The sequence below is a fragment of the Stegostoma tigrinum genome, chromosome 10 (genome assembly GCF_030684315.1).
Source record: "Stegostoma tigrinum isolate sSteTig4 chromosome 10, sSteTig4.hap1, whole genome shotgun sequence".
Classification (NCBI taxonomy): Eukaryota; Metazoa; Chordata; class Chondrichthyes; order Orectolobiformes; family Stegostomatidae; genus Stegostoma; species Stegostoma tigrinum.
In genome coordinates this window covers 94,148,456-94,172,892 of record NC_081363.1, presented here as the reverse complement: position 1 = coordinate 94,172,892, position 24,437 = coordinate 94,148,456, and the positions used below count along the sequence as shown (strand labels likewise).

The 24,437-nt window shown below is 40.1% G+C and overlaps 1 protein-coding gene across 1 annotated transcript; it reads left to right on the top strand.

Annotated features, from left to right (window-relative positions):
- Nucleotides 1–215: 215 nt before the first annotated feature.
- LOC132210098 (ral guanine nucleotide dissociation stimulator-like 1) lies at nt 216–23,057 on the top strand. The gene is made up of 11 exons (XM_059649452.1): nt 216–345; nt 972–1,099; nt 3,242–3,457; nt 5,479–5,582; nt 6,372–6,450; nt 8,992–9,078; nt 9,641–9,673; nt 14,633–14,848; nt 17,587–17,701; nt 19,853–19,967; nt 22,777–23,057. Exons 1-10 carry the CDS (start codon nt 339–341, stop codon nt 19,963–19,965), a joined length of 1,098 nt encoding a protein of 365 aa, XP_059505435.1. The 5' UTR covers nt 216–338; the 3' UTR covers nt 19,966–19,967; nt 22,777–23,057.
- Nucleotides 23,058–24,437: the final 1,380 nt, after the last annotated feature.

Below are 24,437 nucleotides of genomic sequence, written 5' to 3'. Positions count from 1 at the left end.
AGGTCAAGATTGCAGCTCATCTCCTGTGCGAGCACAATGACCCCATATTCCAACTTTAATCTATTGCATTTACATTTGTAGAATTAGAAGCTTTTTTCCCACATGTTTTGCTTCCCCGATGAACAGATATAAACTCTGACTTTATTTCCAGTGCTATACCTGAAATTCTCGAAATCTGGCTGGAGGAGTCTACCGAAGACTTTCGTCAAGTTCCAACTTACTCTTGTCTCCGGAAGGTACTTTCCTACTTGAACCAGACAGTGCCGGGGTCAGATGCTGAACATCGGGCCCAGAAACTCCTGAGTCGGTTTTTGGCGGAGGAAACAGCGGAGAAAGAGATGTTCAGTAAGATTTATAATTATGTTGCAAAAATGTGGTTTTAATTCAGGGTGCCTCCCTACAAGTTTGTGTGCGGCTTGGCCTTCTGTCTCAGGATTTAGTTCATTTTGGTTTCCTTTGACAAGCTTCAAAATTACTTCCAAATTTTTGGGTAAACGAAGTTAATTAAAATTATTGCTGAGTGATTACCCCTGTACTACATGATGTACAAAACCAAATTCTGCATAGAATTGATACTCTAATATGGTCTGATAAGACCCAGCAGCATGTCATGCGACTTTCTGGACAATTTCGTTTTGAACTGTTGTCATCAATGACATTTTATTTTGTAATCTGATGTAATAAGTTTGCAAGTTATTGTGAAACAGTAGATTGTGATTCGGAAGATTTCCTAAAGCTAGAAATTGGGATGGGAATCTGTCATTAAATACAATTTCTTTTGCAATTGAGATGCTCCCAACAAGAGGATTTCAGTGCAATATCATATTAATTTCACCAAATCTAGATTTAGAAGTATGAATATTAGATAACTATTGTAAACCAATGCATGACTTCTAGTCACAAGTTGGTGAGATATTTTAGAGCAATGTGAACTTTGGGCACAAAATAAATGTCTATCTTCACTTGCACAGAAGGCTACCGTAGAAGAGTTAGATTCTGTATTGGAGAAGAACATGACCAAACCATTGAACAAGTTGACGAAAAGCTCCTGTCCTACCCATCACGCTTCATTGCAGAGCAGCTGACTTTTATGTATGCTGTGAGTAAACAGGAATCTGGGGCCCAGTCATTCTGAATAAGATATTTCAGTCAGCAGTAGGCATCTGAATCTCTCTGTATTGTTTAATGCTATTACTGCTCCAGCAGTCGTTATAACTGAATTCTCTTCAAAATGCAGTCTTCCAAGATGTTAAAATGTGTTGCTTGACGTGTAACTTCAGTATCTCGCTTGAAATACCTGCCAACTAAAACTTCAGCACTTGTCATTTGTTTTGAATGAACGTCATGTGAAATAAGTGACCTGAGAGAGCACTGAAAATCCTTTGTAACTTAGTGTTGAACCTTTACAAAATGAATAGTATTTCAGGGTAAAAGTTTAATTGTTTCATCATAACCGTCACTGTTTCTTCAAGAGTCCACTGATTTTGTTTGAAGTATCCAGTATGGCAATTTTGTTGTTTTCCCAGAATCTTCTGGAGTGGAAGCAGCCACGGGGTATTCCAGTCTCGTCTGCAAGGTGGCTTGATGTCTACCTCTAAAAAATGAGACTCGTAGTTGCTGAATCAAAATTTGAGTTATGTCAAAGTCTGGTCATAGGCTGAGGCTTGAAGTGGAAGTTCAGTGGTCTGTATGTCAGCATTGGGTGTGACTCTAGAATGTAAGTAGTCCTCTAGGTCTCAAAAATCCCAAGCATATGTTAGTGTTCAGAACAGGGGTGCAGCGATCTCATCTGGAAGTGACCACTTTGTCAAAAGTAGGTTTTGGTTATGGGATAAGAGGTAATGGGAACTGCAGATGCTGAAGAACCCGAGATAACAAAGTGCAGAGCTGGGTGAGCACAGTTGCTCCTAAGATGCTGCTTGGCCTGCTGTGTTCCTCCAACTCCACACTTTGTTATCTCAGTTTGTTAAGGGGCAGCTGCTTTTCTGCACAGAGTTCCAAAGGCAACTGTCTGTTTTCACTGCAGTTTCTGTTGCATATGTGTATGTATATACCGACTGGCACTTAGAGTCTAATCATGTGACATAATGATGACAGCAGCCATTTTTGGTGGGAAGCAACCTCGTTGGGTGTCTGTCGAGGAATGTAGCTGCTTTTCTTTTGTTGAATCATAGAGATCTGCAGTGAGGGCTGTGAGTCTTTTTTCAAATCAGTGGTTTGACCTGATGAATCTCAAAGCGGTTTTTTTGATCCTCATTGCCAGTTCTTTTTTTTTCCTTTACCGCACAGGTCCAGGGGGCTGAAGCATTAAACAGCAGGAGTTTTATTATGTAGTTTACTGTCGAGGCAGCAGGGTTAGCCTAAGCTATTCCTTGCCGGAAATGATCGATGACATCATTGTGACGTGATCAGACTGTTAAAAGTGAGAGCCCACCATGCTTGCATGAACATGCAACAGTTTCCCACTCGATGGTTTCTGAGCATTCCATTCTATTCCAATCTGTCACAGCCAACTCTGGCTTTGAAAGTGACGAGACTGACAAATTTCTCCATTCTGAATGAGTTTACGGGGATCTGAAGGACCTATTTGCCGGTTGTGTTAACTTTCACTGTTGGGGCATAATTGTTGATGAGAGTTGCTCATCTTGAAGAGGGAGACAGAAGGACATTATGCAATCTGAATGGCCAGTTGACAAGCTTGGACGTTTGGCAGTATTCGTGTTCAGCATGAAACCAACAGTGGGGAAGTGTTGACATTGAGATCTGTTGAACCAACAGAGGGCCGGGCTGCCATTGTGTCTGTCAACCTGCCTTGGTGCGAGAAGTAGACATGATGCAGGGCCGCTATACTGATGCCCAGCCTGTCTAGCCTGTGGGCCACCAGGGTTGAGCATCTGTAGCAGTGACTATTGCCAGCAGAGCCATGCATTGATGGTGTGCGTGGAGCCAACAGTCGGAGTTGGGTGGAGATAACCATGATTTTAAATCTAACCTACAAATAGGAAGCAGATGACTGAAAATTCGAGGGTTTTGATCTGTCTGAATAGCCTATGTGCCCTTGTGCATCAATGTGAGTATTATGTAGCCAGTCGTTGACAATATAGCATGCAGTTTTAATGTACAATTGCAAACTAGCAGGACGAATGTACCCATGGACGGACAAATCTTGTTTGTCGTTCATTGCTAAAAACATGGCACGACTGACACCTTTAACCTTTGTTTCCTTTTTATTTTTGATCAGGATCTTTTTCGGAAACTTGTGCCCAGCCAATGTTTAGGGTCCATCTGGTCTCAACGAGGGAAGGAAGAAAAACAGCATCTGGTATCAACCGTCCAGGCCACCATTACACAGTTCAATAATGTTACAAAATGTGTCACCAGCACCATATTAAGACCTCAACAGCTGAAACCACGGCAGAGGGCTAAAATCATAGAGAAATGGATTGATGTTGCCCAGGTACACTATTCTTTATTGGTTTTTAGCCTTTGTGACATGTTAAAGTCCACAGTGCATGAAACAACCATGGTGGAAGAGAGCAAGCCATTAACACTATGTGTTGATATGTCCAAGGTTTGAAAGCATCTTGAATTGGCAAGCAGAATACTTTTCTGAATAAGAGTTGAATGCTTCATGGAAAATCCTAGCATTCATAATTTCTGTAGTGCTGGCTGCTAATAGTTCTTGCCTCAGTTTACAGTTGCATTGAAATATTAATGTATTTTTTTCTAATCAAAAATATTTATGTGGAAAGAAAAGGCAAACTGATTTCAGATTTTTACTGGCCCTTCAAAAATGAAGTTAGTTATTGGGCATTACATAGTGTTATTTGCCTCCCTTCCAAGCTGTAGTCAGTTTACGAAACAGTGCACATTTTATTCCCAATGTTCTGCATTCTGTGTGCCCACATGATGGCCCTCCAGTAACTTGCCTGGTTGTCTGTTTCCTATGTGTTTGCCAAAGGAATTTGTCTCAGCATGTTAGTCAGCAATCGGGAAAAGAGTGAGGAAGGGCTGTCAGATCTGATACCAGGTTTGTACTTGTCGCCAACATGTGGCATTCCCACTTGTACATTTGGAAAGGATCAGGATAGGAACCGAGTAATTAACTAATTAAGTAAAGGAAGTAATTGATTCTTACTGATTTTATAATCCAAAATTGCACTGGATTTTGCAACAAAACTGTACTTTCAATGTATTTTCCCGTATACACGTGACAACAAAATATTCATTCATTAGTAAGGTTTGGAATGAAAGTTCACAATAATTCTGTTGCCAGCTAATTTAGAGAAGTCTGGTTTGGGTCTTGGCAACACTGCCTGCATCAGTTTTGACTCGTTAAGAGTCTTGAGGCACTAATGGGACCTTGATGGGGATTTGAAAGTCTGTCTCCAGTTTTACAATATGGAGCAGTTCAGCCGAATGTAGGCTGACTCCCAGTAGTAGACATGGATGAAAGAGTTGCTGACATATACACTGGTGCTATCAGAGGCTCTTCTGAAGAGGAATCACCACCTTACTTTGATCACTTGGCTGACTTTTCTAGTTCTGATTTTGAGTTTTTACAATAGTTGGCAAGGAGTGGCTTCCATGTTGAAGTGCCCTCCTTTACTTCCATTTTACTGCAGCAGCTTTATTTCCCTGAAGCCGAAAGACTCTGGGCTGGAGAACCTACCTGCTGGCCTTAATCAGATAAGGCACTTATGATTATGCCAATTGACGCACCTCCAAAGAAATCCCAAATGGTGTGATCACCCTGCCCCTCCCTGGCCTTCCTCCCCAAGCAGAAGTGGCTTTGAGACCTGATAACAAACACTCGCAGGTTTCCTCCTCGTCTCCACCACACCCCAAAGTACACATTTGGGAGGTTTGATTTGATCCAGTTTTCTCCCTACCTCCAACAGATTGGGGGGTGGTGGTGGAAACAGATGAAGGACATTCAGCTGCTAATCTAGGTAAGGTTAGTTAACTCAGTATCAATAACGTAGTGATTCATAAAAGTAGACCCAATTTCCTGATTTTTCTGTTTTCCCTCGAATGAGTATCTCACGTGACTGGTCCTGCCCTCCTATTCTGTCAGATAATACAACCTATCATTCATTTATGAGCTAAATGTGATGGATATAACAAAGATGATTACCCCGCCTCCAGCCCCCTACCTTCGCCACTTCTACCACTCAGATGTCCATGTCTCAATCCTACGCATTTTAAGCTCTCCTTTGGTGTCAGTAATCATATCTAATCAGTCACAGGCTGGCAGCAAGTGAACTGAAAAGGTTGTCTCAGAGGGATACAAAACGAATATCAAGGTTTGAGTTGCCAAGAATCATGGAATTCTTTCCCTCAAAAAGTTTGTTTGTTAATGCTGTTATTTTCTCAGCTAACATTTTTCTGATAGAACCTTTTTAAAAAGTCTGAAGTGTTGGGTAATGGGGAGTCACTGCTTTTTCCACAGAACTCACGGCTTTTTTTCTCTGACAGGAATGTAGGATTTTGCAGAATTTCTCGTCAGTGCATGCAATTACCACTGCATTGCAATCGAATAGTGTGTTCAATTTGAAGAAGACTTGGGCAGCCGTGTCAAAGTAAGTCATTGTTCAGAAAGAGCCATGTAATTTTTATTTAATAAATATGAGGTAGGAAATTGCAGGTTTGACCTCCAGGTTTACTTGCACAAGTGATCTTCACACGCTCGGTGCATGAACAGGATTACCAGAGGCACTACAGTGCAATCCTAACAATTGGCCAATTGGTAGAATCTTTCATTCTTTCACGAAGGAGCGAAGAGTTAATTTGTTTAAGTGGAAAAAGAAAACTGTTTGGCAACTTGAAATATTTAACTATCGTGTTCCAAAACTGATCTGCTGTTGGATGTAACATAACACAGTTTCCTGTGGATATGCTGTGATGGGGTGATATAAGCCAGAGGTTTGTGTGGGATACTAAAATACAAAGACAACAATTATTTTAATCTCCCAAGAAAGCACTCTATAACACTTTGAAGTGCACACCTGTAGTTTATGTTCGTGTGCCTCAGACCATTTGATCATGGTTGTTTTTTTTGTAGGCGGCTTGGGAATGAAGTCTCTCTTGCTGCAATGAGATTCACCAAAACTACTGCACTCAAGAGCTTTTGCGGCACAATGGCAGTATCCCCATCCCTGGGTTTCAACAATCAGGGTTCAAGTTCTACCTGCCCCAGAGATTGCCAAAACATTTCTGAACAATTTCGTTGAAATAACTATACTTACTGTAAAAATGCTTCACTGCCATTCACTGTTTGTATTACTTGCTTATTTGTCAGATTCCGTATCAGCTGTTTGTTATCTTGACTCTATTCTGTCAAGAGTAATTTGTCTCATTCTCTTGACTAGGAGCAGTAAGATAACATTTGAAGACCTTTCAAACAATGAAGAAGATAACTTTATAGCAAGTAGAGAGCTGCTAATGGAGGTAAGGTGTTGCACTTGGCCCAGTGTGACTATATGCAGGGCATGATCAATAGTTTCTAGTAAAATATCTGCAATGAACTCAGTTGGTGACTGAATGCATACAGATTCTGTCAATCAATACTGCAACAGGAGTATATGTATTGCAGTCCAGGTGGTCTGGCTTGGCTCAAGTCTTCCAAGATTGTTTTGTCATGATTCTTAAAATTGCTGATGATATTGCAGTTAACATTTTAATCGACATCTAATTTGGTTATACTGCAGTGATGCAGCCTTCATAGATTATCTTTCTCAGTGTTCATTATCTTGGAAATTTGAACTGAAGCAATGTCTATGATGCAGTGATGCAGCCTTCATAGATTATCTTTCTCAGTGTTCATTATCTTGGAAATTTGAACTGAAGCAATGTCTAAAGTGCGATATGTGCCAATTTCTTTTTCTTTTGCTTTGTACACTTCAAGGGCCTTGTAATTAATAAAAGCCAAGGCAAAACATTAAGAGATTTAACTGGTTCCCATAAGTGTTTTTACTCAATTACCATGTCTTCCTTTTATTGTTCTCTGCAGTAAGAACTATTTGCTGCGTAGGAATGGAGAGATATTCATATCTCTTTGTTTGTTCAGTAATTCAGACATCAACTATCTAGTTTCAACTAGCTTGGACGAAAACTGACAAGTTTCCAGCCATTCCTCCTCACTCCTTTTATCATGCTCTTTGTCCACTCATTTTGCTCCTGAATTTGACAAAATAACAAAATAATTGGTCAGATATAAATATTTTGGTGCCACTTTACCAAACTAGTTGTCCAGCTCAGAAAATAGTCAACGTTTTCTTATTCTCTAAATCATTCTTAGATGGAATTGAAACACTTTTAAGCTGGTATTTGAAGGGGGAGAAATGCAGTAATCATGCTAGCATGTTGTCAGTTTGACAGACACTCCATTTTTCAAACTGCTCAATGTTCTAGTTGCAGTGAACTATCTTTTTACATTGCTTTCCAGATGTTTGCCCCAGAATTTCTACTGCCCTGCTGTCACACTTTGTTTATTGTGTGTTGTGATTGGTGCACTGTACAGAATTTCAACATATTTTTCTGATCTAGATTGAATCTAAAAGTAGGTTTGCTTTTATAATCAAAAATGTGTGCTCTGCATGATGAGTGTTTTTGTGGTGCAAAATTCTGTAAGTATACAGGGGAAAATGTGAGTTCATGATTGGACAGTTGTATAACTTCCATAAAGCTTTCTCCCAGATTATGCAGTGAATTACAGTGCATGGTTTGCTAATCTTTCAGCATCTTACACAAATGTGCTTTGGCAGTGGTGCAGGGCACCGCAATAGTTCTTGCTGTGAGTACATTAATGTTCAAGACACAAAAGCTTCAAGTATGAACAGCAGGTTCACAGATGACACAAGAATTGGAGCGGTAGTAAGTAGCAAAATGCCTTAGTTTCGAGGCACACATTGTTCCAGCTGTGGCTCAACTAATGTTATTAACAGTTCCATCATTACCCCTTTGCTGTTATATTCAGGCAAGTATCCAATATTTTACCAACTTATCCACAGGTCCTCCTGCCTTCAAGAATATGTTTATGCACACACCAAGGTCCTTCTGATCCTCTGTCATCCAGACCCAAAACATCAACTTTCCTGCTCCTCTGAAGCTGCCTGGCCTGCTGTGTTCATCCAGCTCCACACCTTATTATCTCATTGAACATATATTCTCCTGACTTATTAGACCCCCAAAATGCTTCACCTCACACTTTTCTGGATTGAATTCTATTTGCCTCTGTTCAGGCCTTCTAACCAGCCCATATGTGTAACCCGAGAGACTAAGGCTTTTTGCTGTTTACAACCGTCCAATTCTTGTGTCATCTGTGAATCGGCTGTTCATACTTGGAGCTTTCATGTCTTCAACATTAATGTACGCACAGTAAGAACTATTACTGTGTCCTGTGGTATGCTGCTGGATGAAAGCATCAAGTTGCCGAAAAGCCCTTCAAAAATCACATTTACTTCCTGCCACAAACCCAATTTTGGCTCCAATTTGCCAATTCGAAGTATCTCCTAGGCACTTAGGTTCTGAACCAACCCACTATCTGAGACCATTAAATTATTTCTTTGGGTAAGAGAGGTGTCCTATGAAAAGACATTGAGAAGAATTATATTCTTGAGTTTAGAAAAAAATGACGTTTAAACTTGTTGAGAAAAAGTTTTGGAGATCTGGTGAGGTAAATTGTTTTTATCTTCAAGCGAAATTGCACATTGCGTAGAAAATTTCCAATCTCCAAATGATGAGGTTACACAAATATTGAGTTTGGTTTCCAGTTCACAGATGATGGATCAAACGTTGAACTTGCCTGGCCTTTATAGATCTAACTTTGCATTCCACTGTATAACTGTCTAAAATTTTGAGTCCTAAATTTTGATTCTAAATAGATTTAGTTGTATGATCAAGGGAATAAATAAGACATGGAGTAGTAATGTTGAGAAATAGGACAATGAGTTCACAATGGATTAAACAAATTCACCTCTCTTTTTCAAGGATATCATTCAGGGAATTGTGCCGTACCTGGGAACTTTCTTAACAGAATTTTCAGCGCTGGATTCGGCTTTCCCGAATTACCATTCAGTAAGTCTCTCTTACAAGATTTGGATTCCTTATTTGCTGATGAGCGCTATTATTATGGTTTCATTGCAAGCTGCTTGTAGATGAGAATCAAAGCAATAAAAAAAATGAATGAGTTTGATTAATAATCCCAATCAGAATAATTTGATGCTTTGTGCTGTGAATCAAACAATTTGTAAACAAAGGAACATGCAAATCACTTTGCAGTTAATTGAATATGGGTTTAGTTTTTCAAAAGGTTGGATAAATTGCACATCATTTTTATTCTGTACAAGTAAATTGGTTACCTGGATGTCACTGCCTGTTGAGCAGTTGAACAGCTGAGAATGTTTTCAGCTTGGTACTGATCTACTTGACTGGAGCAAAGGGCTCTATGTAGTGTCCAAGATATCACCTGGTGGTATGACAGATCATTTGTGATTGGCCTTTGACGATATACTAAAATGGAACCAAGTTTACAGAGCTTGTATTTCACTTCTGATCTTTTAAATTTCATGATCTTGTAGTACTGTTTGACCTTTGTACATTTGAATTAATTTTCTTTGTCCTTGTCTATCTCTTACAGAATGGCTTGATCAACTTTGACATGAGACAAAAAGTTAGTACTGAAAATTGCACTGTACAAAATGTTTGGAATTGTATGAAAGGGGAAAAGCATGCTTTTCAATCTTGTGCTGCTTTGTTTGCTTGAGGGGGGTGTAGGGGGAGTTCCCAACTGCATCCTAAATGTATATGGTCACTAATAAATCCAATAAAGAATTAAGGAGATGCTTTGTTGCTCAGAGCAGCCAGATTGCAGAAGCTGCTGCTACCAGGACTCATTGAGAGGATGAGCACAGATGTATTTGAGAGAAAGTTAGATGTCAGAAAGGACACTACGGCATATTTAGAGTTTGAAACAAGGTGGGAGAGGTGTATAGATCAGCATGGAGCAGTTCAGTCAAATAGCCTGCTTTTGCGCTGCTAATGTGCTGCAGTTTACCTTTGAACAGTCACAGCCATGTACAGGATATGCTAGGCGTTATGTGAATGAAGATGTTGTTCAAAAAATCTCAGTGTCATGGAAGCTATTTCATTATTGAAGACACTGGATAAACAATCTCTCCATATTAGTATTTTCCTTTATATGAAAGGCATCATTTCGTCATGGGATGTCAGAAATTGAGGGAGTGCACCTGTTTGGATTCTCACTGACTGGGCAGTATGTTTTACTCCATATTTCTGAATTTGGTAATACCAAATTCTCAAACATCCCTGTTGTCATGGCTACTGTTGAGGGTATCATCAAATCCCTATAGTGTGGAAACAGGCCATGCAGCCCAACAAGTTCATAGGGCCACTCTGAAGAGGGTCCCACCCAGACCCATTCCCCATGTCTAACTCACTGAAGCTAAATATCCCTGGGCACTACGGGCAATTTAGCATGGGCAATCCACCTAACCTGCACATCTTTGGACCTTGGGAGGAAACCAGAGCACCCAGAGATAACCCACTCAGATTGTATTTTCATCTTGTACTGCAACATTCAGCAGGCAACCTGAGAATATGAATTTGAGAGGAATTTGACCTTATGGCAAACAATGAATTCTTGCTTACAGAGCCGTAACTTGAGGTCCCTATGAATCGAATAGGTTCCGATCAGAAGCAGCTGATGCTGAATTTGCCAAACTGGGCCATGTGATGTAAAATCAGCTGGGTGGCAAAATAGGCATCCAACGCTGTGTGACTCCAATTCACCAGCTCGGAATGTAATCTGTCAAATGGCCCGCCATTTGTCGTGGCTGATGTGGATGTAATGAAGTGTTTCTTTTCACTGACCTGTTGAAAACTGGCTGGCACTTTACAACTTGGCAGTAACATGTTGTCAGAGTTTGACTTAGAAAGGTCTGCCCCTTTTTACATGTCAAATTATGACAAGATTTAACCAAGAAGCCACTGTGGTTGAAAGAAAATAGTCCAGTAACTTCGAGCTGCTCATGGTCCATTCAATTTCATGGTGGTGCAACCTTGAAAAATTAACTCAACATTTTCACCGTCTGTCTTGGTATCAGTTACTATAGATCAGCCACTTATTTTATACTTGGCAGACTTCCTTTTGCTTGGATGAATGATCTTTCATAACATTTCTTGTCTTCACCCTAAATCAGCTTATGGTTCTTAAGTGAATCTTTTTTTAAAATAATCCATCTTTGAAGCACTATTTTGGGAATTAGTGTCCTAAAACCATCCTGGATAATCTGTACAGAAATTTATCCTTGAAAAGTCACATTTGTGTCATTTATTTCCAAAGCAGAAATATTTTTGTGACATGATGTACTGTGCACTTTGAATAAAGTTATTGATGCTGTTCAAAATACCACGGACTCGGATTTAGCAGGAACAATTATAGCAGTTTAAACTTGCTTTAACAGCTCATTATTTATTTGTGTTCTTTCAGGAGTATGAAATAATTTTGGGTATCAAATCCCTGCAGTTTGCTTGCTCATCTTACACCCTTCGTCCAAATGAGAATTTTCTTGACTTGTTCTTTATGCAACAATACTTAAGTGAGGATAGCGAGTGTGTAACTGGTATTGTAGGAGTGTGCAGGTAAAACAGTTAAGGGTTGTGTGTGAAATCTTCTCTCGTTATAATTGCTGTTTAATGCTAGTGAGCTGCCAGATTATTTATTGTCTTTCTTTTCCTTGCTTTCGAAGTTTTAACAATGAATTCTGACCCATGAGGTTAAAGCCAGTTGCTCAATGAATCAATTCTGTTGTGTTGCATCAAAATGTGTTTTATTGGTATATAATAGTGCAGAGTATACTACCACTAAGCCAATGATTGCAGGAAAATGCAAAAAACTTGATGAGTGACCAATTTTCGCAACATGTCCAAGAGCTCCTATTGTGGGTGCATCTACAAATCCAGATGTAAATTGTACCAGTTTTGAGAAATGTTTCATTTCCTTCCAATTTCTTTTCAAATACATAATCCTATTACTAACATAAAATTAACAATAACCCTACACAATTGGTCAGCATTTTAAAGTATCTTTCAATGGTTGCCTAAAAACATCATTCCCTCATCTCGAAATGGCCACAGTATATTTTTAATAATGCAACCAAAAATAATCTCCAACTGAAAAAAAACCACTTTGCCATTGCTGGACCAGAGTTGATGAAGGAACCAGATTATAGATCACTGAAACTAATTTTTTGTTTTGACAGAGTGGGCTTTGTAATAATTACATTGTTTGATAACAGTTTGCTTCTTAATAAATTGGTGGGCAAAAGTAATTATTTAAAATGTACCTGATGTATCAATTTACATTCCTGCTTTGAAAAACAAAGCTCACTATGAAGCCCATCCTCAGGCTACGGATGACCATGTGCAGCAAGCACCTGGCATTATCGTCAATTCAATCAGTGGCACCATCAGTATTGGGCCAACTTCAAACATTGTATTTATTGTAACAGTAATTACAAAATGTTACCGAAATTCACTTTGCATGAATCATAAGTTATATTTAAAGTTCTTTTGGACCTCTGGGATAGTTTGGTTGATTTTCGGACAGATTGTCTGAAAATATCAGCAACAGAAAGTCTGGTCAAGAGATATACTCCTCATTTTACTATCTCCGAGATGTGGCATGTGCTGTTTTAGTCACCTGAAGTGACTGATTCATGACCACCTTTCATTGCTTGACATTGTCTGTACATTCACATGACAGTGTGGATGAGGCCCAGAGAAACTCCTGTATAACTTTACAACCTATTGTATCACCTTCGGCACTGGAAGTTTGATTCTCATGTTTTCCAGTTAACTTTTTTCAAGCCATTTTGATGTTTCAGCCAGACTGAAATCCTTAATGTGAATGCCGTTCCACCAAGCATCTTCATAACTGGCTGCTGCCAGCAATTTTCCATCCCAGGTCCCACTTGCCAAAGTTGGGTCACATGCTTTCAGAACGAAGGCAAGACAGCTGTGCCGCTCCCATCAAAATTCAACCTTTGTGCTGGTTACTGAAGCATTTGATTCCAGAAAAGATATTATTCGTTCACCAAGTGAGAGCTGATTTTTATGGTTTTTTTTTAGTTGTGCTGTTGGCTTTGATTTGCTTAGATATTTTATATGATTTTATACTAATAGCCAAAATATTTCATGTTTAATTATTCACAGCATGTTTAATTTCTACACAGTAAATTTTAGTGCATGGGGTACATCTGTCGCAGCTTGAAGCGCCCAGTCCACAAAAACAGTATTTAGAGTATGTTGGACAGGTCTTGATCCAGCAATTGCAACAAAGTAATGCAAGTCTCTGCATGGAGTCCTCGTGACTGCACGTTTTGTTTTTCATCAATATTTGGGCTTTGAGCTGTTGGTTAGTGCGTTCTCTGCTGAAGACCATTGTATCTTGGGAGATTATCAAAGTTGTGTTATGGTTATTGTTTATAGAATATGTCTAGGACTTGTCCCAGGGATATTTTCATAATGTATTTATCTAAGAATTGGGCTAAGTATTATTAGGTCACATTTGGGTGTTTTGGAGTGGTATTTTTTTGTTTCAAAATACCCTTTTCCTTTTTATGGATTCTCCTGTTTAGTGTTGTGACTTCCTGTCTATTAATCATAAACTGAGAGCTGCAGTGACTTGGATGATTTCACTTCTGGTTTCTTTAGTTCTCTGCTGTATGTGGTTTGCTGTTGCTGTCTGTCTTCCTTTCTGCCAGTGGTGCTGTGCCGCACACATTCTGACCTGCACAATGCACTGGTTGGCTCATTCGCAGTCACCCGCAATTCATAAATGTGTTTTAACTTCAAACAGTGTAGTTGGATTGAAGATTTCTGTGCATAGCAGGGTGAAGTGGGCAAATAAATATTTATGGATAATAAAATGTGAGGCTGGATGAACACAGCAGGCCAAGCAGCATCTCAGGAGCACAAAAGCTGACGTTTCGGGCCTAGACCCTTCATCCTCTCTGATGAAGGGTCTAGGCCCGAAACGTCAGCTTTTGTGCTCCTGAGATGCTGCTTGGCCTGCTGTGTTCATCCAGCCTCACATTTTATTATCTTGGAATTCTCCAACATCTGCAGTTCCCATTATCTCAAATAAATATTTATGTAGGCATGTTCACATACTGAGTGCAAACTGAAACCCCAAAGGGTTTATCTGACAAACCTCGAACTGAAGCACCAGTTTACACGGTCAAGTGAAATGACCACAATGTTATAGTGCTGAAGGAAACTAATTAGTAATTTATGGGCATGCTAAGTACTGAATTGTTGATGTTGACTGAACAGCTAGTTAACACAAACGGGAGTATAATTCCTCAGAAGTGTTCTATAGTGGTAGAGGAAAGAACTGCAAGTAAAATATTTCACAAGACAGCAACGACCCAGAATTCATGTACAACATCATGTTCTTGCAATTAAGCTGTCCTGCGCAGAATGCCTTCACCTTTGTGGGCAGCAGGACAACATATTTTGTGTAATAATAAATATAACTGGAAAGGGGGAAGTTTCTAATATGCAACAATTGACAAACGTCTTCTTAAACAAAATAATTATTCCACAGTCATTAAAATCCGTGGATCCTGCCTCCTCTGGAGGTTTATCCAACAGTGGTGCACCAGCAAAACCAAATTACGACATAGCCAAGTCTCGTAGGCGTGCAGGTTTGGGCATCTGCTGGTGTGCAACACGTCGGAGGGACAACCACCAGAATGAGAAAAGCTGTCTCATCCGAGTCAGATTAGAGCAGGACAGAGCACAAGAATTCAAAATGATTTTGGTAAGTCCCTGGACTGTTTGCTCTTGTCATGCTCAGTCCAAATAATTGCCATTGCTCTCTGCCAGTAACGCAAGAGGAATTTTTATCCCAATTATTTGTTGCCATGCAGTCATATTCATTGTGTATTTTCCACATTGCTGAAGTCTTTTTTGGTCAATAGGAGTGCTTTGACCATCATTTTGATACTGTTTTGTAATGTACTAGCAATGTTTAGGTTTTAGGCCTGAACACATTTTCCTTGCATTTCTCCTTTAAGTGTACATGGCAAGGTGCAGCACTCTGTTGCCCCATTTTGGGGACTGGCTGATAACGATTGAAGAGGAAAAATCACAAATTAATGTGTACCATTAACTGTACAATAAATCAGCAAGGAGGTACCAGATCTTCAGTTAGCTGACCACAGGCACTTTGGTCCATCTGTCAACTAATCGAGTAATATTAGCAGAGCCATTGAATATTTCTTTCCTGACTTTGGCTCATGTGAAATTTAAAAGCCTGGTGCATGGAAGAAAGCACATCAAAAATAGGTTAGAGAAGAGTGCCATCCAAAATAGAATAATTACCTGCTGGCGAGTTCAGGAAAGCCGTAGGAATGTTGGCCAAATTGGAAGGCACATCGATTGTTTTGTTTGATCATTTATTTTCCTTCAAAGGATCAGTCATACTCTTTGACTGTGGCTCCACAGATGTCAGGGTAATGTGTGGGAAATTGCTTCTGGTACTTAAATATTGTTAAACAAACAGTGCCTCTTTACTCTGGTAAAGAGAATATTTGTTAGCTTGTAAGTGAGTTGGAGATGGGGCAGAACTAGCCTAAGATCTGAGGTAGAATTTGGATAAGCAAATGGCAAACAGCCTATTTAAATTGGACATCTATGAAACACAGAAAACTAAATTCTCAACCAAAATGATGAAAATGTCTCCTGATGAAAGTGCAACAAATTTTTGCCAACAAACACAGTCATGAGAGGCCAACTAGAGAATCGTGGAATGTTATTACAAAGCAAAAAAAAACTTTGGCTGATTGTGTCTGTGTTAAATCTCAATAATAAGTAGCTAAATTTGCCACCCACTTCCCCCACCACCACCGCCATTGCCCTTTTTAGCCCTGCCCTGCAAATTTTGCTCCATGTAATTATTCAGTCGTCTTATGAAAGTAATTTAATCTGCTTTAACCACCTATTCGGATATTGTGGTTGGAAAAAGCAGAATTTTTTTTTGCTTTTGCTCCCCACCAATGACCTTAGATTTTGTCCTTGGTACATCGTGTCAGAAGGACAGTTTCCCCCATTTACTTTAGTAGCCTGAGCAAATGACTGTTCTTCATGATTCTGTATTCTCATCCTGACCCAATTTTGTGTCTATACCGCCACTGCCCATTTCATTCCACAGGCTTCCATTTTGCTTGCACACTTGTGTGGCACTTCATCGAACATAGAAAATCCAGTGTATTACCAACTAATCACTAAAATCAGTGATTAATCATTTACAGTGTGAGTGTACTGAGTGGGAAAGGTATTGGTTATTCAAGAAAGATCACTTCAGGGGATGTTAGTTAATGTAAAATAACAAGGTGTAGAGCTGGATGAACACAGCAGGCCAAGCAGCATCAGAGGAGCAGGAAAGCTGATGTTTCGGGCCTAGACCCTTCTTCAGAAAAAGAATGTAGTTAATGTAATCTCTAATTGTGTAATTTTTGACTCGATCACTTACAGAATTGTAGAGATATACGGAACAAAGTATCCCTCCAAACTTTTCCTATTTATGTCCTTATCCAAATGTCTTTTAAACATTGTAATTGTGCCTACATCTGCCATTTCCTCAGGAAGTTAATTCCACAACTTCTGTTATATTTTTCAGATTTGTTGTTCATTAATATATTTATTACGGTCTTTGCTTTTGACTGCGTGGCAAAAGTCTTTTTTTTAGCCATGAACTATAGCGCAATTAAAGTAGAATTAAGTATGAGTCTACTCAACCAGAAAACATTGCAGTTCTCCAGAAGAAACAGCACATTTTCTAGTTTATTTCAATTTCCAGGTCATTGATCAAACTTGAGCTGAGAAAAGTAATCTCCAAATATAACATAGAATTAAACAAAAGCAGACAATTGCCCAAAACTTGGTCTTTTCAATGTCCTGCCTATCAAATATTATTCCTGCACAGTTTACAATTGATTGAATGTTTTTTTTTGCACTGTCTTTGAATCGCAAATTGCTAAATGTCCCAAACTGTGAAAACAATTTTATGAATCATTTTATACGAATAAGCACAGCATTAGGAAACGTCAGACTTCATAAACAACATTGAGCCATTTGCTGTAATGACAATAAATGTTAAAAGCAGGCAAATGGTATGGGGGTTTTGGGTGGGAGGGGTTGGAATTGGCTTATTTAAATTATGAGTTTCGTAACGAGTTACTTGCTTCAAACTGACTGTATGGGTAAACTTGAGCATTGGGCTCTGTTTCCAATCAAATTCCAACCTTTACTGTTCACAGTTTATGCGTTATGGAGCATCGACGGCAGGTTTAACAATAACTGTCCTTTCAGTTATTATTTTATTAATGTACCTTTTACAGATTTCGGTGTAATGTTCCAATTAGTCTTCTGGGTGAAAACAGCTATGTTTATAAGCCCTTTGGAAATTGAGGCTTTACGTATTTCGTGTGTGTGTGTGTGTGTGTGTGTGTGTGTGTGTCTAATGCATTAATGAAAAGTGAATATTGTTTTAATTAGGTGACTAATCAAGATCGGGTTTCCGAAATTTTCAACAAAGCCATGACCGTGCTCAAATTTGAACCCGAGCGTACTCAGGACTTTGATCTCGCACAGATCATTGAATCAAATAAAGGTGAGCAGTGAAAATTGCTTCAATTTAAGTTAGAGATAATGGGAACTGCAGATGCTGGAGAATCCAAGATAATAAAGTGTGGAGCTGGATGAACACAGCAGGCCAAGCAGCATCTCAAGAGCACAAGAGCTGACGTTTTGGGCCTAGACCTTCATAAGAGACGGGGATGGGGTGATGGTTCTGGAATACATAGGGAGAGGGGGGAGGTGGACCGAAGATGGAGAGAAAAGAAGATAGGTGGAGAGGAGAGTATAGGTAGGGAGGTAGGGAGGGGATAGGTCAGTCCAGAGAAGACGGACAGGTCAAGGAGGTGGGATGAGGTTAGTAGGTAGGAAATGGAGGTGTGGCTTGTGGTGGGAGGAAGGGATGGGTGAGAGGAAGAACAGGTTAGGGAGGCAGAGACAGGCTGGGCTGGTTCTGGGATGCAGTGAGGGGAGGGGACGAACTGGGCTGGTTTTGGGATGCGGTGGGGGAAGGGGAGATTTTGAAGCTGGTGAAGTCCACATTGATTCGGGTGGTATACTGTATCCAATGTACCCGATGTGGCTTCCTCTACATTGGGGAAACCAAGCGGAGGCTCGGGGACCGCTTTGCAGAACACCTCCGCTCGGTTCGCAGTAAACAACTGCACCTCTCAGTTGCGAAGCATTTCAACTCCCCCTCCCATTCTTTACATGACATGTCCATCATGGGCCTCCTGCAGTGCCACAATGATGCCACCCGAAGGTTGCAAGAACAGCAACTCATATTCTGAATGGCATAACCACTGCAAGGGAATTGATATTTTCTTCTGATTTCACCAAAAAGCTGAACATATCTAAATTTGTACAATTGAACATATCCAACCCTGTTCAGCAGGATTCAACTCTGAGGAATATAAAGCCAATAAACAACTAATATCTGCACCTAATAAAAACAAATTATTCCATCTGATTCCCCAAAGCCAAAAAAGAACAAAGAACCGCAAATGCTGGAAATCAGAAACTGCTGGAAAAGCACAGCAGGTGTCACAGCACTTGTAGAGAGAAATCAGGGTTAGTGTTTCGAGTCCAGTAGCCCTTTTTCAAAGCTACTCAAATATTGAGTGAAGGATGCACATAGGAGTTGGTTGTGGCATTAAATCCTGAATTACTCACATTGCTTTGTTCATTCTTATTTTAACTGGTTATTCCAAAATAACTATTTTCTGTTGCTGAAATTAATCTGTTCTTCCCCTGTTTTGGCCCGTGGCTGAGAGACCAGAAATATGGGTGGGGTCACTGCTGCCAAGTTGCTAATCTGTATCAACCCTCCCCCCTCCATTTCCTGGTGAAAAGTAGAAACGAGGACTCATGGGTTTAATTCTGCTGTGGTTTGAAACATGCCATCCAGGCTGTGTTAAGCAGAATGCCTTATGAAAATGAAGTGTCCCAATGCCTTTGCAGCATGCTATCCCTGTCAGTTTTCAAAGTAAAGAAAAATCAATCCCCTGGATGCAAGCCTCACTGACAAAGCTGGAATTTATTCTGCGTCCATCATTGCCCTCAGAAAATGGTCATAGGCTGTGTCACTAACTTGTGTTTGATTCAGGTGCCCTCAGTGGTGTTAGTTTCAAGATTCCAATGTAATGCTGAAGGAGAGGATAGCTTTTCTCAGTGTTTTCGCATTGATCACACTGCACCTTTTTGTGTTTGATGCTGGTATCAGCAGAAGTGACCATGTAGCTGCTGGGTCATTCGTGAATCAGTTGGGGTTTTGCATTGTTCTGTAGTAGGGAAAATCTGACATCTTTACCTGGGCTACTGTATGCTGACTCTTCACAGCCTCATATATGGCCTAATAAAACCACTCAATTGTACAAACTGCCATGAAGAAGGCATGTGCCATTGGACAGTGAGGGGTTTGAAATGGATTTTAGTCTTGACCAACAATGCTCATCCTGAGAATGGGTCTCAGATATAATGGTTTTCAGTTATTGAGTTTACCTAAGGATGGTATAACTCTCAAGATTTTCTCTTGTGTTTTGTAATACATTCTGAATCCTTGCAGTACATTCATTCTGTTCCTCCCAGCCATTGATATTTCCGTACCCAGGAAGCAGTTCGACCTGTGCACAATTAATATGATGAAAACACACGTGAATAATAATGTGCTCTCCCTCTGCTTTTTCAGTGCTCATACTTCCGGCCGATGCCATCCTGTATTACGCAATGAACAAGAAAGTGAATCACGACTTCATCCTGAGATTCACGGAAAGAAGATCTTCATGTCTATGCAAGTTTTAGCTGTAAGGAACATAATGTTTCATGGGACTCTGTTGGATCTAAAATCTCTGCTTAGTATCAAAAACCCTGCAATATATGAATAAATTACTTTGGCAGTTTTCTACTTTAAATTATTGGACAATTTGGATAGAGTGTCTTGACTTCAGACAATTGCTTAACATTAAGTTTTGAGTCCAGTGCTTGTTTGTCCTTTTCAAACATCTTGCACATCAGCTATTTTTTCTGGAAGGCTGGAGAATTGAACCCTGCCACCTGTCTTCTATAAACATCACAGTCATGTATCAATTGGTTGGATGAGAAAAATAATCTTTTACGTATCAATCTTGTTCACCAATTGTGATTGAAGTTGCCTGGGTTCCTCAATGGTTGTTTGGTTAAAAAGCAAACCAGCCATTTGTTCAGCCAATGGCAGGATGATGAATACTTCAACTGAAGTGCTTGGTTTAGCCTTTAAACTTTTCAGCACTCCATTCCTGCCTTCAATATTTTTATTTCTCCAGTGGTTTAAACTAATTTGGAGAGAATGCCATTGATATGACTTCAACAAAGGGTAACTACAAGAAATAATAGAGTTGTTTATTACTGCCAGTGATATTGCACTTGTTTGAGACATTAACTGTTTTTAACTTAATGTTCAATTTTACAGAAATTTAATATAAAATTATTATACGGGTTACGTGAGTGAGACCAAGTGTGTGAGAGTGAGATTATGTGAGTGTGATTGTGAGAGTACCAGTCAAACCATGTGTGTGAGTGAGCGCCAAGTCAGTGAGAGTGAGTGAAACTGTGTGTGAGTGAGTGTGTGAGACTGTGGAATGTCAGAGTGAGACGGTATGCATTAGTGAGACCGTGTGAGTGCGAGTCAGAGTGAGCTGATGTGTAAGAGTGAGACTGTGTGAAGTTAGAGCAAGACCGTGTGTGAGTCAGACTGAATGACAGTCAGTATGAGACTGTGCGTGAGTGATACTGAGAGTTTCGTTGTGAGAGAGTGGGACTGTATGAAGTCAGTGAGACTGTGAGTGAAAGCATGTGCGTGAGTGAGACCATATGTGTGAGTGAGACTGTGAGAGAGAGAGTCAGAGTTAGATTGAGAGAGAGAGAGACTAGGGATTTGTATGTGAATGAGACCATGCATTTGTGAGAGTGTGACTAAGAATGTGTGTGTGTGAGGTGAGAGAGTCTGAGTGGGGCTGTGTGTGGGTGGGGCTGTGTGTGGGTGGGACTCTGAATAAGATTGTGTGAGAATGTATGAGTGAGAGAGCATGTGTAATTGAGTGAGTTTGAACAAGACCATGTGTGACTGAGACTGTGAACTCAGTGAGATTGTGTATGAGTGAGACTATGTGAGTGTGAGAGGCAATGTGTGTGAGACTGAAATTGTGGGAAGCCAGGTGATACTGTGTGTGTGAACCTCTGGGTGAGGCTGCGTGCGAGTGAGACTGCGCACTCAAAATGAGACTGACTAAGGTGTCAGAGACAGCCTGTGTGAGTGAGACTGAGTTGGTGAGTGAGAGTCAAGATTGAGCATGTGTGTGATTGAGCCTGAGTTTGTGCGTGTGACACAATGTGAGTGTCTGTGGGGGAGGGAGTCAAAGTACGTGTGTGAGACTGTGTGAAGTGAGAATGAGACTGTGCAAAGTCAGTATGCGACTGTATGTGTGAGACTGAGACCATGTGTGAGTGAAAAAGTCAGAGTGAGGCTGTGTATGAGACTGATGTGTGTGCGTGAGACTGTGAGGTTGTCTGAGTAAAACTGCAAAGTCAGCGTGACACTGTATGAGTGAGAGTGTGTGAAATTGTGCTTGTGATACTGTTTGAGACTGAGTGTGAATGAGACTGTGTGAGAGTGTGTGGGAAGTGAGTCAGTCCATGTGTGTGAATGACTCAATTATTTGTGAGTGAAACTGAGTGTGAGTGAGGCTGTGTGAAGTGTGAGTCAGACTGACTGAGTGTGTGTGAGTGACTATAACAGGCTGAGTGAGAAGTTGTGTGTGTAAGTGTGAGACTGTGAATGAAACTGTCAGAGTGTAAGAGTGAGGGAGTGTGTGTATGAGAGGATATATCTGTAAAGTGCATACCATCTCAGGGAAAAAGAAACTAACAAACTAACCATTTATCCAGACCATTAGGTGGGGTGATGAGTACTTCAGCTGGACTGTTTGGCTCGGCCTTTAAAGTCTCCAGCCAACCTTTTGTTTCCGGTGGTTTTAACTAATTCTGGATTAAAAACCCACTGAAATGTTTTTAACTGACTGCAACTGCAAGAAATAACAGCATTGTTTATTATTGCCAGTGGTATTGCACTTGTTTGAAACTTTAATTAGTGCGCAGCTTTATAATGAATTTATTTTGAATGGTTATATTGTGAGATGTGCGCGTGTGTGTAAGAGAATATATATTTGTAAAGTGCAAACCATTTTGGGGATAAAAGGTATTTAAAAGATGCACAGGGGACCAGATCATCTCAGACATGAACACTGTAAGACACTTGTTGTTCCTAGTTTATCTGCTTATGTTCCATTACTCAGACCTGTCATTGTTTCAAGTGGGTCTTATTGGTTAACAGCCTATTCTGAAACTCATTCATTGACCTTTTCATCTTCATGCAATCACATCTCACGTGCAGGACAGTGTTGATTATGTATATTCACTTTTCAAATGGATCCAAAACAAAAATCCATTCAAAGTAGCAAAATATCAGGATTTTTTAACAATATTTGAGACTCTGTCAGATTCACAGTTGCACTATGTATAAATTAACACCAGGAACAACAAGCACTTTAACATTTCTGGCATTCCTTTCTTCCACAGGCAATGTTCGAGCCTCCTTCCCAATCTCAATCAATGAGCTCTGGTGAGGAAGGGCTTTAGGGAGGTCACCGCCTTGATTTTTGAGAGGTCGTATGTATTTTATTTCCTTCTCCTCCTGTAAATCACTTGGTGCTCGACATAGGATTCACTAATTAGACATTTACACGTAAACACTTTAAAACTAAAATGGTTCAACATCGAGGCTATGCCAACAATACCAGCCACAGATAGAAGAGGAAATCATCTGAGTTCTTTGTCTAAGTTTCGTTTCTAAAAATAGTGTTCAGTAAATGTTTTCGATGTTCTTACATTTGTTTCAAATTAAAAAAAACTTAAATTGCAATCTTTTGTTTCATTCTTTTGAAGTAGAAGACAAATTCTGGGCTGATGGAGTATACTTCATATCTAATTAGTGCTGCTTCACTCAATATAAACTCCTATCAGCAATTTGTGTTGAGAGCTCACCTCCACGAACCATGTATCTGGGGCAATTGACAGCCATAATCCTAGAGAGCAAGGCAGGTACCTTGGCACCACACAGGAAATCTCTATCGGGGGGGCAGCTGATGGAGAAACTGGTTGAACAAATAATGGCTCTGCCAGGATTGGAACAGTTTGTTTGCAATATGTGGGAAAGGTGCCTCCATTAAACATGGCCTCTGACACCCGTCCACTCACTTGCATCACTGACCCCATGCCATTTGCAAAATGCAAGCTTCAGTGCAAAGGCCACATTGGCCTTGATGCACTTTGAAAGAATTTCTGTGCAAGACTGTTGTATAATGGTGTTTGCAGTGACTGTCACATCAGTGCTGTGGGGCAACTCCTGCTGGCACAAGCATTGGTGGGACAGATAAAAGAGATAGCTCCAGGAATAGTGGGTGTACTGTTGTAGTTTTCCTCATCTTTGGATTCTGGGGAAGTATCTAGAAAACTGCCAATGTGACACCCCTATTCAAAAAGAGAGGGAGGCAAAAGGCAGGTAACTTTAGGCCAAACATTTATTGTTGAAAAGGTGTTGGGATCAATCATTAAGAAAATAATAACAGTGCATTTGGAAAGCAATAATCTAATTAAACAGAGTCATCATGACTCCATGAAAGAGAAATCATGTCTGACTATTAGTTTTTTGAAGAATGCTGAACTGAGCAGTTAGGGAGGAACCAGTACGTGTTGTATTTGGACTTCGAGCAGGCATTCAACAAGGTCCCTCACAAAAGGTTAAGCCTTACCATAAAAACCATGGTGTTGGAGGTGATAAGTTGACATGGATGGAGAATTGGCTAACAGCCGGGAAGCAGTGAGCAGGAATTAGAGGTTCTTTTTCAACTTGGTGACCTGTGACCAGTGGAGTTTCACAGGGATCAGTACTGGGGCCGCAACTGTTTACAACAAATATAAATAACTTGGAGCAATGGAGTACTTGGGCCAAATGTGCAGAAAACATAAAAATAAGTAGAAAGGCGGGTTGCGAGACAGATACAAACAGTTCACAATGAAATATTGCTGTTTGAGTAGACGAACAGCAAATGGAGTATAATGTGGGAAAATGCAAATTTAGTATTTTTGGAAAGACGAATAAAGGAGTTGTTTTATTCAAATGAAAAAAAAACAGCAATCTGCAACAAAGGTAATTGAGTTCCTTGTGCACAAAACACAGG